The sequence below is a fragment of the Hylobates moloch genome, unplaced genomic scaffold, assembly GCF_009828535.3.
Source record: "Hylobates moloch isolate HMO894 unplaced genomic scaffold, HMol_V3 SCAFFOLD_34, whole genome shotgun sequence".
Taxonomy (NCBI): domain Eukaryota; kingdom Metazoa; phylum Chordata; class Mammalia; order Primates; family Hylobatidae; genus Hylobates; species Hylobates moloch.
The window spans coordinates 2,456,437-2,472,062 of NW_026652309.1; the positions used below are offsets into that span (position 1 = coordinate 2,456,437).

Sequence of the window (15,626 nt, forward strand, 5' to 3'; positions counted from 1 at the left end):
ATTCTGGGTAGAGAGAACACCATGTGCAAAGTTCAAGGGTGTGGAAATGCATGGCCTGTAAGGATAGCGAGAGATTTATGTGGCTGTGGTTCAGCTGAGTTGGAGAATGGAAGGAGAAAACATCAAAGCCAGACAGGTAGACTGGAACAGAGATAAGAGCCTGTTAGATGAACCCCAGGATTTCAACACTCACATTGTCAACATTTGGGGCCAGATCCCTCTTTGTTGGGGTGGGGAATCAGTTGCCATCTTGTGCATTATAGGATGTTTAGCAGCATCCCTAGCCTCTACCCACAGATGCCAGTGGCACCCTCACCACCAGTTGGGACAACCAAGCATGTCTCCAGACAGTGCCAATGTCCTCTGGGGAATATTGTCCCTGGGGAAATTGTCACCTGCTGCTGTAGTGTGATAGGGATGACCCAGAATAGATGATCAGTGGTTATTTGTGCAATGACTAAATGGAGGGAGCACAGACAAAAAGACTGGAAAGGAGAAGGGACACATTATCATGGCTGGGCATGATGGCACGCATCTGTAGTTCCAGCTACTCGGGAGGCTGAGGCAGGGGGATCAATTTAGCCCAGGAGGTCAAAGCTGCAGTGAGCCGTAATCATGTTACTGCACTCCAGCCTGGGCGACAGAGCAAAGCTCTGTCTCTGAAATAAAAACGTAAAAACGAGGCCGGGCATGGTGGCTCATGCCTGTAATCCTAGCACTTTTGGAAGCCAAGGCAGGTGGATCACTTGAGGTCAGGAGTTCGAGACCAGCCTGGCCAAGATGGCGAAATCCCATCTCTACTAGAAATACAAAAATTAGCCAGCGTGGTGGTGCATGCCTGTAATCCCAGCTACTCAAGAGGCTGAGGCAGGGGAATTGTTTGAACCTAGGAGGAGGAGGTTGCAGTGAGCCAAGATCATGCCACTGCACTCCAGCCTGGGAGACAGAGCAAGATTCTGTTGAAAGAAAGGAAGAAAGAAAGAGAGAGAGAAAGAGGAGAAAGACAGAGGAAGGAAGGAAAGAAGGAAGGAAGGAGGAAGGGAGAGAAAGAGGGAGGGAGGGAAAGAGAGAAAGATTCTGAGTTAAGAAGATATACGGAAAGGAGTCATGAGAATACAAAGGGAAGAAGACAGTTGAAGGAGTTCACAGTGAATTTAGAGATAAAGGTCACTGCTGAGAGATTCAGAGGAAAAGGTGGCTTGGAGTTTGAGGAGAATGGATGAGAATCCAAAAAGCACCTTTGGAAGTCAGCACCAAAGTGAGACATGCCCACTTTGGGAGGAGACGAGAAGGTGTTAGGAAGCCCACGGGGCTCACTGCCTTACTTTAAGAGTCATGTATTTAGCATTTATCAGGGTAAAAATACTGGTTTTCTATTGAAAGTAGTTATATAAAGTTTCCTTTCAAGTGTATTTGTAAGGAAGCTGATTCTGACAAAAACACACGGTTTTTCCCACACAATTCTCTAGCAGCCATTACAATTCCAACACCATCTACCTGGAGATGGTATCAAAAAGAGCTTGTTATAAATAATCAGTCATCCCTATCATTCAGGAAATCGCAAGGGTTTTAGCAGCTCTGTGACAAGAACGTGGGACAAAGACCAAGTACGTTTCTTCTTAGATCACAGTGATATAAAAAATCAAGTAGTAATGGTGTGGCAAGCCAGGTCTCACTAATGCAGGCCTCCATAACAACTGTTTCCATGCTGACTGAGTGGTTAAATATGAAAAGCCAAAAGAGCCAGTGTCCTTATACAAAGGCTGGAATGTCACGAAAGCCCAGCAAGAGTTTTGTCTAGGCCTTTCCTGGGCCTTGAAGTATGACAAGATGGCGAAGGAATTCTTAACAGAACCTGCTTAGGATTAAACAAGTTTTACTAGGGGTCTGAAGAAACTCCCCAGGCCTCCACAGACAAATTTATTAGGGGTCTGAAGGAACTCCCCAGGCCTCCATGATGTAGCAGGAGTGATCATCCCAGCACCTGGACCCATTTAGATTAAGTCAGTTTACTGAGGCTCCAGAGGAAGGTCTTCAGGACTCAGATCTTAGTTCTAGATTAGAAGAAGTTAATCACTTATGTCTTTAGATGAACGCACACTTACACATAGACATATAGCTTAGAAGGTATATAAGCTCTGGAAAACTTTATAATTTTGAGTTGGTCTGGTGATAATTTCCAGGCCTTCTCCTTGTAACCGGTTAACTCCCTTCTCTCCCAGTTCATCTGCATCTCGTTATTGGGCCTTGAGAATAAGCAGCCCAACTGTCGATTTGGTCCGAGAACAATGGGACGTGTGGAATGAAGATAGGGCAACAACTGTAAAGATGGTGTGCAAGTGAGGGGAATTTGGAAATAACAGTAGCTGAGGCCCAGCTGACGATGGAGTGCTTCTCCTGCCTGGCCTGTCTCTGGAACTGGCTAACATGGGGCCACTCATGTCAGTGCCGCCATCTGCCTCTTGCTATACCAACCCCTGATCCCAGCCTCTTAGCCAATCCTCTTCTGCCCACCACCTTCCATAAGGACCCAGAGGCTGCACTTCAAAGTTCTGGGTCTCTTGGCTGTGAACACCCAACCCTCCCTTTAAATATCCTCTAGTTGATTCTTGCTGGGCATGGTGGCTCATGCCTATAATCCCAGCACTTTGGGAGGCCGAGGCAGGCAGATCACTTGAGGTCAGGAGTTCAAGACCAGCCTGGTCAACATGGTGAAACCCCATCTCTACTAAAAATACAAAAATTAGCTGGGTGTGGTGGCACGCACATGTAATCCCAGCTACTCCAGAGGCTGAGGCAGGAGAATCACTTGAACCTGGGAGGCAGAGGTTGCGGTGAGCCGAGATCATGCCATTGCACTCCAGCCTGGGCCTGGGTGACAGAGTGAGACTCTATCTAAAAAATAAATAAATAAATATCCTCTAGTTGATTCTCGACTTGTGTTTTGGTTTTGGTTCCTGGCCAGTTGTAAAGTTCCTTGTAGGTAAGAGTTAATGTCTTCATTCTCGTCCCAGATACCGAGCTTGGCAAGATCCCAACAGGAGATCCCAACAGGAAGGGTGTGGACATGTGTGTCATCCCTGGGGCAAGGGCCATAACTACCAGTCACCTAGTTAATTTCAAATCAAATTAATGATCTGTTGTTAATGACTTCTCTGTTTCTGTGAGAGGCACTGTCAAGTAATGCAGTGCTTAGGTATCTAAAAACCATTAGTTTGCTTCCTCCGTGTCTCCTAAGAGAGTCTCCGGGAGATAATCATTATGAAAGTCTTGCCCTCCAAATCCAAGCAAGAGGTGGTATTATTTCCACCATGAGGAGACACACAGAGAAGACACTTGGGTCCTCGATCTCCATCTTTCCATGCCCCATCCCACCACTCTAGATCTAGTAAGTAAAATTAGACTGATATAGTGTGTGTGTTGGGGGCATGGGAGATAGGGGTCATTTAATTTTCATGACTAAAACACAGAAATTTTGAACTTGAGGGCAGAATAATGTTCTCTAAAATAAACAGAACAGGAATGCTGAATGGTGAACAGCCTCATGGAACTCCAGGAATAGCAAGGACAGGCTGTTCTGTGCTGATGGTTCTTGAACCAGTGTTTTTAACACCCAGCAACATGAACTGCATCTTAGTCAAGGCTGAGGTACTCTCAGCAGCCCTTAAAGAATTACCTCGCCAAGAAATCACTCTTAAGTACTGTAGGTTTAAAAAAAGAAAATCTCAGGTACCAAGAATTGCACTTAGCAACTACCCAACCATATTATTTCCTTCCTGTCTAATGTAATTTTTGTTTTCCTGTATAAAGGACTTATATTATTTTGAAAAATTATCCTCCCTCCTAAATTAACCTGGCTTTTTATTTGTTTTTAACAATCAAATAAGCTAAGAACAAGAATGAGGTGGTCCTTCTAACAAGCTTCTAAGTAACTAGATGTAAAGATTTTCCGCCATAACCTTCATTTAAAATGGCAAATTGTTCTGTTAGGAGGTAGACGGCTGTGGAGAGTGCAGGAGAGGAGGGTGGGAAGCCATAGTCTGAAAGCTAAGCCAGGCAGTCTGTCCCCTGGACAAGGCTCATCTCTGAATGAAACCACATGCCACCTCCTCCTGCCCCAGCAATTCTTAGTCATTCTTTCATCCATTGATGCAACAAATAGTTGTCATGTAGGAAGCGGGAAATCACTGAACAAGTCTGGCAAGAGCCTCGCCCTCAGGGGCTTACAGTCTAGCAGAAGTTACAACAAATAAACTAAATGACTCCATTAATTCATTCATCCCACAAATAGCTATTGATTTTTTTCATTTTTCAATAAGTAATCATTGAGCCTTGACTATATGGGAGACACTGAGAATGATTTTTGAGCAAGACCGGCAAGATTCTTGCCTTCGAGGACTCAGTTCGATTGTGAATTATAACAAATAAATTAACAAGATGATGTCACAGGGGTAAGTGTTATAAAAAATGCAACAGGATATTGTGATGGAGCAGAGCAACAAGGTGAGAAACGGTGACGAGGGAAGTCTCTCTGGGAGGGACATCTCAGCTCAGATCCATCCTATGCACCTAGGGCAAGGTGTGCCCGGCCAGGAAGCTTTTCTACCCGACCCCTGGCACCGTGCTTCCGGACTGCATCCCTCGTAGGGGTATTATTCACGGGCAGATCTGATGTTAGCTTCTCTCCGTCACGCCTTATTTATCCCCTCTGAGGGCTGCAAGCTCCTGGAGGGCAGGTGGGACGGGCACAGCTGATCGGCTGGGTGGCTGGTGGATTTGGGACAACAGCCCGGGCTGACCCAGGAGGTGGCTGGAACTCTCTACAGAGCACCAGGAAATTTTGCACAAATGACCACCACAAGGAACATCCATGTCAGCAGGCTGACCGCATGCGTCCACACGCCTCGAAATGCCGGGCGAGGATGTGCTGGGCCAGAAGGACAAGGAGGGCCAAGCGGGCGCCCGGGCACCTCCTGGACCTGACCCAACTCTGCCCAGAGGTCAAGGCTCTCGACCCGCCCGCCGCGCCTGCGCAGCACAGCGCCCGCGCCGGCCACTCCAGCTGCCGTCTGCGGCACTGCGCCGGCGCGATGCGCCCCGCGCTAAGAGGCGGGGTTTCCTTGCGCCGCGCGCAAGGCTGGGGCAAAACCCGGGCCGGGATAGGGCGTGGGGCCGCGCGTCTGGACGTCCCTCGCGTCGGGCCCGACGGCGCCTGCGCACTGCGCCGCCGGCTGGGGTGCTGGGGGCGGGGCAGGGGCAGGTGTAGCCTCTGTGCCTCGTTGTCCCCTGGCGCTACCCGGACATCGCTCAGGGTGCCGGCACCATGAAGATCTGGACTTCGGAGCACGTCTTTGAGTAAGTTTGGGGCGCGGGGGCGGCCCCGTGGAGGGCAGGCATGCCGGCCCTGAAGTCGAGGCGAGGCAGAGGTGGCCCGCAGGAGGCTTCTAGGCGTCGGGCCTAGCGAGGGGAGCGAACTCTGAAGCCTGCGGGCCCCGGCAACACGGAGGGCAGGCCAAGGTCACGACCCCGAGGCGCCGTAGCCGAGGGGACGGCTCCGACCTCCAGACCCAGGCAGGGCTACGGGGCCACTTCCGGGCTGTCCCCCACCATGAGGTAGCCTCGGGCCGGCGGCCTCCTGAGGTCCTGGGGGCGTCGCGGAGCACGAAGCCCTTGACAGCACTCAGGGTTGCCACATCCCGCCCTGCGAAACCCCTTTGGGACGTGGACCCGAGGATCCCAAGAGGGAGGTGTTGGTTTTCTCCAGAGTGTACTTTCCCTGGCCGCCGTTTGGGTGGAGTTTCTACCTCCGAATGTGAATTTCGGGTGAACTCTGGCCACCAGGATGTGAAACCTTTTCACAACTCGTTCATCTACGCAGCAGAGCCTTGGATTTGGAATTCAAGGTCTAGCTCAGGCTGCCACAAGCGTGTGACCCTGGGTTACCCATTTTCATCTGAGAGATGGAAAAGGACGGTCGTCAGGGCCTACCCGTGTTAGCTCTTTGAGGCCACGTTCAGGCACATCTTTTTGGATAATGTGAAATGTTTACTAACGAAAATAGGCCTTGAACCAGTTGGATGTGGAGAATTATATTCTCTTCCAGGTCCCTGATTCCATTTACAAAAGAGCCACAAATTTAAGCAGCGAAATCCTTTTTTTCCCGAGTTACCTGCTCTGTTCCGCTGATCTTAATGTCGTTGCCACACTGTTTTAATTAGTATAGCCTTGTAAGTAAATATGCTACAAAGCCATATATGTTTTTAAAAATGTCTCTGAAGGCAACTGTTATTTTTTTGTTTCTTTTTTGAGGCAGAGTCTCGCTGTGTTGCCCAGGCTGGAGTGCAGTGGTGTGATCTTGGCTCACTGCAACCTCCGTCTCCCGTGTTCAAACGATTCTCCTGCCTTGGCCTCCCAAGTAGCTGGGATTACAGGCGCCCACCACCGCGCCCGGCTGAGTTTTGTATTTTTAGTAGAGACAGAGTTTCACCATGTTGGTCAGGTTGATCTCGAACTCCTGACTTCAAGTGATTCGCCCACCTCGGCCTCCCAAAGTGCCGGGATTACAGGTGTGGGCCACTGCCCGGCCTCTGAAGGCAACTTTTAAAACGTTGTCAGCATTTGTACTCAGTGGGACACATCCTAGGGCCTGCTGTATCCTGCAAAGTATAGAATACCGGAATCAGAAGGAAGCTTTCTTTTCCCCCTACTGTTTAGTCTTTGTGGGAGGGAAAAGATCCGAAATTTGTAGTAATTTAGATGTTCATTAACCTGGTCACATTCATCGCTAGTCCATTTCAGCTCCGAGGATGTTTAATTTCAGTCCTCTTCCAGGTTTGCATGCTTCAGAAGTTCTTGGCACTGAGTCTCCCAGAACTTTCGTATCTTCCCTAACTCTTCTTCCTGGCTCATCCCCTCCTTCCCTCTACACTCTTTCTGCCTTTGTCTTCAGCGCTTCCCTGTCTTTTCCCATTCAGTGTAAATGTTCAGTGAGATTCTGTGTTGGCCTTCCTATATTGGATTTCACCTGTGATCTTAATTTCTTTTTTTTTTTTTTTCTCTTTTTGTCACAGACTTTTTTTTTGTCCTGGGAGAAACAGCCCTGATCCGTGCTTTCTCCCCACATAATCTGAGCTGTTTGGTCAAAGTCCCAAATGATAGGTATACATTTATGGCACCCAGATCTGTACCTTGAGCTCCAGCCTCTCTTGAGCTTCGCTCTTCATTTTCAGGTGCCTGTTAGGCATTGCTACCCTCCTGTCCCACAGGCCCTTCAAACTCAGCCTGTCTGAAATTGAAGTCATCATCTGCCCTCACAAATCTGAGTGTTGTTTCTGATCTTTGGGATGTTACTCTCTAACAATGGCTAAGTCATCATTCTACATCTTATCTGTCTTTGATTTTCCAACACTTTTCTTCTGAGGCCTATAGTTGGCATCCAGGTGAAGTCATTCATTGATTCCTTCAACTTATAGAGATGCCCAGTATGTGTCAGCCACTGTTCTTTGGATTGATTACGTTTTCATAAGTAAATCAAGACCTCGATGCTGCACCAGTGGAGTTAATAATGTCCTCACCTCGTTTCAAAGGTGAAGAAGTTGGACGGGTCAGTGAGCCATAGCCAGGTCCTCCCGATTCTACTTTGGCGTGGTCTTTGAATGTCTTCCATTGTGAGATCTTTTCCACGTAATTATGCTAATACAGTTCAGATTAATTGCTGGAAGATTAATCATAATAAGTATTGTTGTAATGTTTGAGCTGGTTATGGTTCATAAAGCAATCTTGAGCCAAGCTAAGTCAACATCAGTGGTTTCAAGTTGGTTCAGAAAGGAGAGATGGACTAAATTACAAATAATATATAACCACCTTGAAGTCATGCTATTATTAATTTTTTAGAGAGGGTTGGGGGAAGAGGTAAGGGCATGGAAGCCAGCTAACCATGGTATATGACTGGATGGAGACCTGGGAAGGGTTCATCTGATTTTCATTTTAGAGAGTTGCCTTGGTAAGAATCAGTGCTTGGCCTGTATGCTTCTATTTGGGGGACTCTTCAGATTGATGAAGCAACTCTGCTTATATACCTGCATTGATTGCTGGATAAGGCTGGAGACTAAAGACAGAATGAGGTTCATTGGTACAATATTGTAGAGAAAATAATATTAAAATGAAAACATTAAAAATGATGTCACTGGTTGTCCAGGGTTCTGGGAAATTAATGGAGTTCAGATTTTCCTTTTGTCAACAAGATGTAGTTGTCAATCTGAGTTCTCTAAAAAGTTGGACTAATGTCTACTTGTTTTACTTTTAGAAAAATAAAAAGTAATGCTGTGTGGCTTATCAGTCATTGTAGCTTGAAACATCATCCCCAGATCTTGTCTTTTTCCTTTAAATGAAGATGAGAGCACAGATAAGTAGTGTAGAAGGCATTAGAATCAGACTGCAGGTGGACTAAATCACCTTTAATACTGATTGTACTTAATAAGGGGTCCTTTTGAAAATGATATTTTTTGTACAAGTGTCTTATTCACAGAAGTTGTGAAGTGAACAAAGGTTGCATCACATTTTGAATCACCCATGTGCTTTTTCGAGAAAATAAAGGTACTGCAAGTTCTCAAATGATGTGATATTATTACCACTTCAATACTAGGTGATAAGCAAGTGCTTATTATATTAAAAGAGAATATTAGAAAATAGTATATTAGGAGTGCACCTTAAGGACATTTTATTATATTGAGTGACCTTTTCGAAACAAATCAGAATCACTCCTTTGAGAAAAACAATAGATTGACTGGAGGAGCCACTGTTATTTATTACATTAAAATGAAGGGAAAGTTCAATAATTAAATCAATGCTTTGGATCTTTTTGTGATCCCTGTAAGAATTTATAGTGCCCATAAACTCTTTTACTTTTGTTACTTCCGTATAAACTGATAGAATTTGGGTCAGAAAAAATAATAAATGGCATAATGATACTTTTGGCTATTTGTTTCAGTAGAACATAATTTTTAAATACATTTTCATGAATTACTGGTTCTTCCTAGAAACAATTTACAAGTGAAAGTGGATAATGATAAGTAGGAAAGATGGTGTAGACTGCTTTGATCTTTATAGATATGAGTTTTTTTACATAGCCTGTATTGTGGAAAAATACCGAACAGCCTGTTAAAAATGTAGATCAGTTTCCCATAATCATCAGTGTTTCAGAAGGTAGTTTTTCCTAGGTAAACTCATTAAACTTACATTGTAATGAATGATTTGATAGATTGTTTAATTCATATGCATATTTTTAAATGTTTGAATTTTTTTTTTTTTTTGGTTCACATCGGCAGCCACCCGTGGGAAACTGTTACAACAGCTGCAATGCAGAAATACCCAAACCCTATGAACCCAAGTGTGGTTGGAGTTGATGTGTTGGACAGACATATAGATCCCTCTGGAAAGTTGCACAGCCACAGACTTCTCAGCACAGAGTGGGGACTGCCTTCCATTGTGAAGTCTGTAAGTGTATCTTTATTCCCGGAGAAATGTGACTGCTGTAGAGAAGTTTTCTAAACCGCATTATACTTTCAAATAGGTTGTGGGAGCCGATTCTGAATGTCATTTTTTGCATCCGTTCAAGTTGTATTATAATAAACTTGAATTATGAGTGTATAATGAATTGGAAATATTATTACAGTCTTCATGAAGGCACCCGATAAAATTTTCTTAAGGAAGCCAGCTAATGCTGTTGATCTCAAAGGAGTTATAATCTCCTTTTTCTGCTTTTTCCAGCAACTTGAGACCAATACTAAGGTTTGGCAGTAATGGTCTGGTCATAATTGTTAGGTAACAGTTCTGTGGTCAGTGGTGGGTTGTGCACATTAAGTAAGGAGTATGTTCTCAGACTTGTTATTGCCACATTTGTTCCAAGGTCTGGAACTCCTTCCTGTACATTTAGAAACAATTCTATTCCCTTAAGAATGAGCAGGCTTTAGTGAGCAGATTTTACCAGGAAGAAACTAGAATGCCAGTTTACCATAATGCAAGAAAACTGGTGTAATAAGTGGATCCAGGTTTCTTTAGAAGGTCTCTTTATGGAGAGTAGGTTCACTAAGAAAACTAAAGTACACATTTTCAATAGGAATGTACTTACTGCCTCCTTTATGCAAACCATAGTGCAGACACAGAAATGAGCAGGGTCAGGGGTGGGCTTGGGGTCATAACACAGGGAGTGACAGTGGACACTGATGTGTGATCCTCCATCCTGAGAAGGCTGTTTTTCTGTCTGGAGAATGAAGCTGAGGTGCCCCCTCCCTTGGGCTGTTCTAGAAAGATACTGACAGATGCCTTTGAGTTCTCCTTTTTCTAGCTGCCATGTTGCCCCAAACCTGATTTCCATATCTCAGCCTCAGCGCTCCACTGTCGCATCGCGGCAGATTCAGCGTAGTGCCTCACATTGCAGACATTCTCAGTGGGCTGGTTTCTAATTGCCTCTGGGAAAAGTTTTTGTGTCTGGCAGTCTCCTCTCATCCATGATATGTGAGTAGGCTTCCTTTCTGACCTTTGCTTGTTTCCTCTGGTATTTAGGAAACAGATTTTTGGTTCAAAATATTGTAACACGTTTTTTCCGTCAAATAAAATATTGATATACTTGGTAAGAAATTCTTCCTCCTCTGATTCCTAATTCTGAATGTTTTACTTAGCTTATTGGTGCAGCAAGAACGAAAACATATGTGCAAGAACATTCTGTAGTTGATCCTGTAGAGAAAACAATGGAACTTAAATCTACTAATGTAAGTCTTGGCTCCCTTTTGTTTCATTTCGAACTGTCTGGCTGAGTTCTTTGTCTCTCTCCTAGTTGCCATAGAAGTGAGTGCGTGTTCATGATGTGGTTCAGAGAATCCCTGCTTATGTGCTGGCCTAACTTGGCCCTGGATGTTGCTTCCTTACCCTTCCTGCTCTCATGATCTTGCCTATCTCTAAGGGGATAGCACTCAGTAAAATGAGTTTGGGATTATGTGTATTATCATTATTATACTTTATTTCCTCAACTTTGCTTTTTAAATAAAAAGTAGGCAGTGAATAGCCTATGCAATAATAGCAGCAGTTTATTTGTTGTTTTGTATGTTTAGTAAGATTTTGGCTTGTATGTTGATTTTAGCAACATTTTGAATCTTCAGTTCCAAAATGACTTGATCTTTTTTTTTTCTTCATTCTGTAGATTTCATTTACAAACATGGTTTCAGTAGATGAGAGACTTATATACAAACCACATCCTCAGGATCCAGAAAAGTGAGTAAAAAATATTTTAACAAATGTATTGTAAAGGGTGTTTAAAGTTTATCAAGTTTTTTGAAAATGAAAGCTGGGTCATCTGAACCTGTGTGAATATGTTTTGTTCCAGAACTGTTTTGACTCAAGAAGCCATAATCACTGTGAAAGGAGTTAGCCTCAGCAGTTACCTTGAAGGACTGATGGCAAGTACGATATCCTCAAACGCTAGTAAAGTAAGTGAGGCTGCTTCTTGGTTATTATTCCCTGGTTCATTTCCTGGGAATGGAATGGGGTGCTGACTGCATGTGTGTCCTTGTAAGCTGACCCTTGCCCATTCTACCATAGGAAACTGCAGTACGTTGGGCAGTTACTTACAAAGGCCCTGAGTTCACATCCAAGCTCTAACTTTTAGCCTTTTAACCTTGGGCAATTAAGTTAACCTTTCTGTGCCTCAGTTTCCCGTTTTTGAAGTGGAGATTACCCATTTTACAGGGTTGGCATGGAGTAAATGAGCTAACATATGGAAAGTGGGCAAGGCCTGGGGCCCAGCACACAGGAAGTGCTCAATGATGTGTAGCTGTGTGTCATTTAAAGCACTGTTTCTCAACCTTTTTTCACTGTTGTCTCCCCCCAACTCGTTTTAGACATTTTTTCCCTAATTGCCACCTCCATTAAGTTATATATCATATACATATGTGTGGGTTTTATACATAAAAGAGGGAGATTTTTTCCATCCCCCCCAAGAACCAATTTTTGCTTACTGAGAATGCATGATCTAAAACAGTAAGTTTAGAGAAAGATGCCATGCACTGTTGCATAACACATGGTTAATGTGGTTATCAGGAGATACTCATGGATGCCTTCTCTGTGCCATGCAGAGTGCTAGGCTAGACAGGGTATAGAGCAGGGAGCAAAATAAATGTGGTCCCTGCCCCGTGGAACTAAGAGGCAGGTGACATTAATCATACAGCATGTAATTAGGAAAGAAAAGGTACAGAAAGGTATGAGAGTGCTTATTGAGTGTTCAGTAACTGATGTTTCTGCTGAGCGCCAAATGGGGACAGGTGGATTGCGAGGGGTATTCCAAGAAGAGTGTTCTAGGTGGAGGCGCTGCATATGCAAAGGCCCTGAGACAGGAAGTAGGGAATGCGCTTTCTGTTTCCTGAGACAGGAAGTAGGGAATGCGCTTTCTGTTTTTCAAGGAACTGCGTAGAACACTAGGAGAGAAGGGGTGAGGAATGAGTTGAGGACCAGATCCTGCAGGACCTTGCACAGGATTTTGGTTTAAAATGTAAAGAAAAGGGATTTGACCTTCTTGCCCCTAAAAAGGGGACCGCTATAATCATGAAACAAATAAGACATTCTGTCATTTAATTGTAGATTCATTTGAGAACGTCTTTTGCATACAAAATAAAAGTCAGTTTATGGATCAAGCCAGTTGCTCAAGGCATTTGATATTTGCTAAATAACATTAGAAAAAGCTAGGACAAAAACGATCTGTCATCCTGAGATTGAGTTAAACTTGTCACGTTCCTTGTTACTTCCTGATGTGTCATTAGTTGGATATATGCCTTTGCTCTCCCTCAGTAACAATAAATGTATTGGATTTTTTTAAGGGCCGAGAAGCAATGGAATGGGTAATACATAAATTAAATGCTGAGATTGAAGAACTGACAGCCTCAGCAAGAGGAACCATAAGGACTCCAATGGCAGCAGCAGCGTTTGCAGAGAAGTGATCCTGACAGTTAGTAGACAACGTCGCGTACTCCAGGTCTCTCCAAACTGACTATATATATATTTATTTGTTATTTTAAAAATACAACTATATTTTGGGTAGGTTTTTTTTTTTGATAAATTGGTGTAAGGCTATGTGACTTGATCAAAACAGATGCAGGGCCTCTAAATAAAAGGGATCATCTGAAATTAATGTTGTTTGAAGTTACTGTTTGATTTTGAGGGTTCCAGTATTTCTGTGAAAATTCAACAAGAACTCCTTGGAAACTGGTATTGATATTCAGTCTCCTTAAGGTAGAATTTTCGAGCTTTTCATACATTGGAACTCCACCTGACTTTGGACCAACCCCAGAACAGAGCAGAGCCACCTCCTATAGACGCCCATTGCCCTGCTGCTGTACACTTCAACAGCTTGCACAAGGGAGCTCACTTAAGAGGAGAAATTGTGTAGTTTTAAAATATATTTTGTGTAAAATACCTTACTATGCTATAAACCACCATTAAAAACCAGTATTTTGATTTGGTACTTAAATATTTTTGGAGTGAAAATTATCACTGAAGTAACATGACTCCAACAAAAGTATGGTTTCATTATAAAAGAGTACTGTATTGATTTGCCCAAGTTTTGTAACTTAGTAAAGGTATTAACTTCCTTGGATTTGTACTTTGTGATTTAGTATGCTGTGTTGTGGGCTGGTTATGTTAACTGAAAAAAATAAAGTCATTACCTGAGTTTTGCAGTGCTCTAACTTAAACAGAAGAACAGCTGTTCACATCTTTTAGCATTTCACATTTGCCTAACTTAAAAATTGCCATGTGTCAAAATCATGGTTTTGTAATTGCTAAGGCATGATATGTCAGGTTATTTGAATATAATTACTTTTTGAAGTAATTGTGACCACAAAACATCTTTTTTACATGAAGGAGCTATACATTATTTGAAATTACTCAAATGATGTCTTGCTCTGTGGCATAAATCCCAGGTACTTAGTGTTTTTAATAATATGGTGCCACTGCAGGATTTGGGGCAGTGGGGAAGAACAAGGATAATGGGAGGGGAGGCTTGGCCTGAAACTAACCACTGAGTGAACTGCATTGCAAGTTTTACTTACAGGAATTCCTTATTTGGGATGTCAAGAGGGCAGCTGCAAACTGAAAAACAATCCAGTAAATGTTCTTTGTTTTATATATTGTAGCAGGCAATTAACCACTAAATAATAGCTTTGACATTTGCAGTTGTTGCATAGAGAGTATTTTTGCTCGAAGATGATTAGCCCTTGCCTTTATCTTACAGTGCTTAGTGTGATAAACTTCTAGTCATGTTTCCTATCAAAGAGACCAGTTAATATATGTACATAAACCACAGAAATAGTATAACACACTATTTTTAAATTATCGTTTTCCTACTTAAACTTTGTTTAGCTTAAGACTTCTTAGGACATCTGTAAAAGCAGGTTAAATTTAATAAGGTTTCTGATTTTTTTTTTTGTAACCGGAGATAGTTTTTACAAGTGAAATAACATTTCAGCTAAATAAAACATCGCTAAATAATTGATATTTGATGAAAGTCTGCTTTGTATAATTTCTGTAAATTATCCTTGTTCTGAAAAAGGTGAAATGCCCTAATATTTTTAAATCCTTATCCTTTGATTTTTTTAAAACTGACCTAATGATAAAACTATAAATTTTCATTTTCCAGTGCAGTTAGTTACCTTTTTAAACATAAATGCACAACAAGCAAATGAATTTAAGAGAACTAAACTGGAATAAGTGTTCATAAATGAAACCCTTGGACTATTTAATAAAGTTGAAATGTGGATTAAAGAAAACTTTTGTTAATAAAAACTTTCAAGTGATGTTTTTGCTGATTATAATTTCTTTTTAGTAATTAAAGGTGAAGGGCAAAGGCTTTTTTTTCTTTATGAGAGAAACACTTTAATTCCTAGACTGTGAGCCTTCAGTGCGTTGGGTTAGTTTCTCTGTATCACAGGCATTGAGATGAGCATTTTCCCGGCCGTGTGGCAGCTCCCCTGTGTCTCCAGTGGGTTTTCCTCACATTTTTCTTCCCATCCATTCTGGGCAACAGTGGCAACTGTTGCCTTACCCTCCGTCTTGTCGCACATCGGAAGCAGGTCCTAGAACTACAGAAAACGCTAGGGGGTCCTCCACTGGCTTTCCAGGGTTTAGTGTCACTCCGAGCAAGGGGGTGCCCTAAGAGCCTTTCTAAATCTCAGCTCTCAGGACATGCTTGTCTGTCCACAGATTTTAAAAAGCCGGCGCCGTTTCCCTGAAGCGGGCGCAAAGCCAGGCCCTCGGGGCGGCCGTGCCCGCGCCGCCTCGCGTCCTCGCTTCCCGAAAGCATGCGGCTCGGCGGCCCTTAGCGAGCGGGGATACCCCGGTCTTCTTGCCCCGGTCGTCCCCGCTGGGGTAATACGGAAGGTCGGGGGACACACGTCCCGGGAGCTCTTAGAGCCAATAGGTGGGCGCGGCCGGCCGGCCCGCCCGGGGATTGGCACCCGCAGTCCAGACCGCGCGCGCCCATTGGCTCCCGGCGCCGGGGGGCTTCCGCGGCAGGGCAGCAGGGGCCGTGCTCAAGGGCGGGGCCGGGTAGGAGGCGGTGATTGGCAGGTCCGTACGCCCCG

At 43.8% G+C, this 15,626-nt stretch overlaps 1 protein-coding gene across 1 annotated transcript; it reads left to right on the forward strand.

The window, feature by feature from the left end:
* Positions 1 to 5,197: 5,197 nt before the first annotated feature.
* LOC116463370 (PRELI domain containing protein 3B) lies at positions 5,198 to 13,037 on the forward strand. Its single transcript, XM_032146451.2, has 6 exons — positions 5,198 to 5,355; positions 9,327 to 9,495; positions 10,680 to 10,769; positions 11,198 to 11,268; positions 11,381 to 11,483; positions 12,867 to 13,037. The coding sequence occupies exons 1-6, from the start codon at positions 5,324 to 5,326 to the stop codon at positions 12,984 to 12,986; spliced, it is 585 nt and encodes a 194-aa protein (XP_032002342.1). The 5' UTR covers positions 5,198 to 5,323; the 3' UTR covers positions 12,987 to 13,037.
* The last annotated feature ends 2,589 nt before the right edge of the window (positions 13,038 to 15,626 follow it).

What these genes read in the sequence shown, in the direction of transcription:
- LOC116463370 (XM_032146451.2), top strand. Translation starts at nt 5,324, where the DNA reads ATGAAGATCTGGACTTCGGAGCACGTCTTTGA. An exon ending in TGCCTTCCATTGTGAAGTCT is followed by an intron (nt 9,496 to 10,679) that starts GTAAGTGTATCT and finishes TGTTTTACTTAG; the next exon opens with CTTATTGGTGCAGCAAGAAC. An exon ending in TGGAACTTAAATCTACTAAT is followed by an intron (nt 10,770 to 11,197) that starts GTAAGTCTTGGC and finishes TTCATTCTGTAG; the next exon opens with ATTTCATTTACAAACATGGT.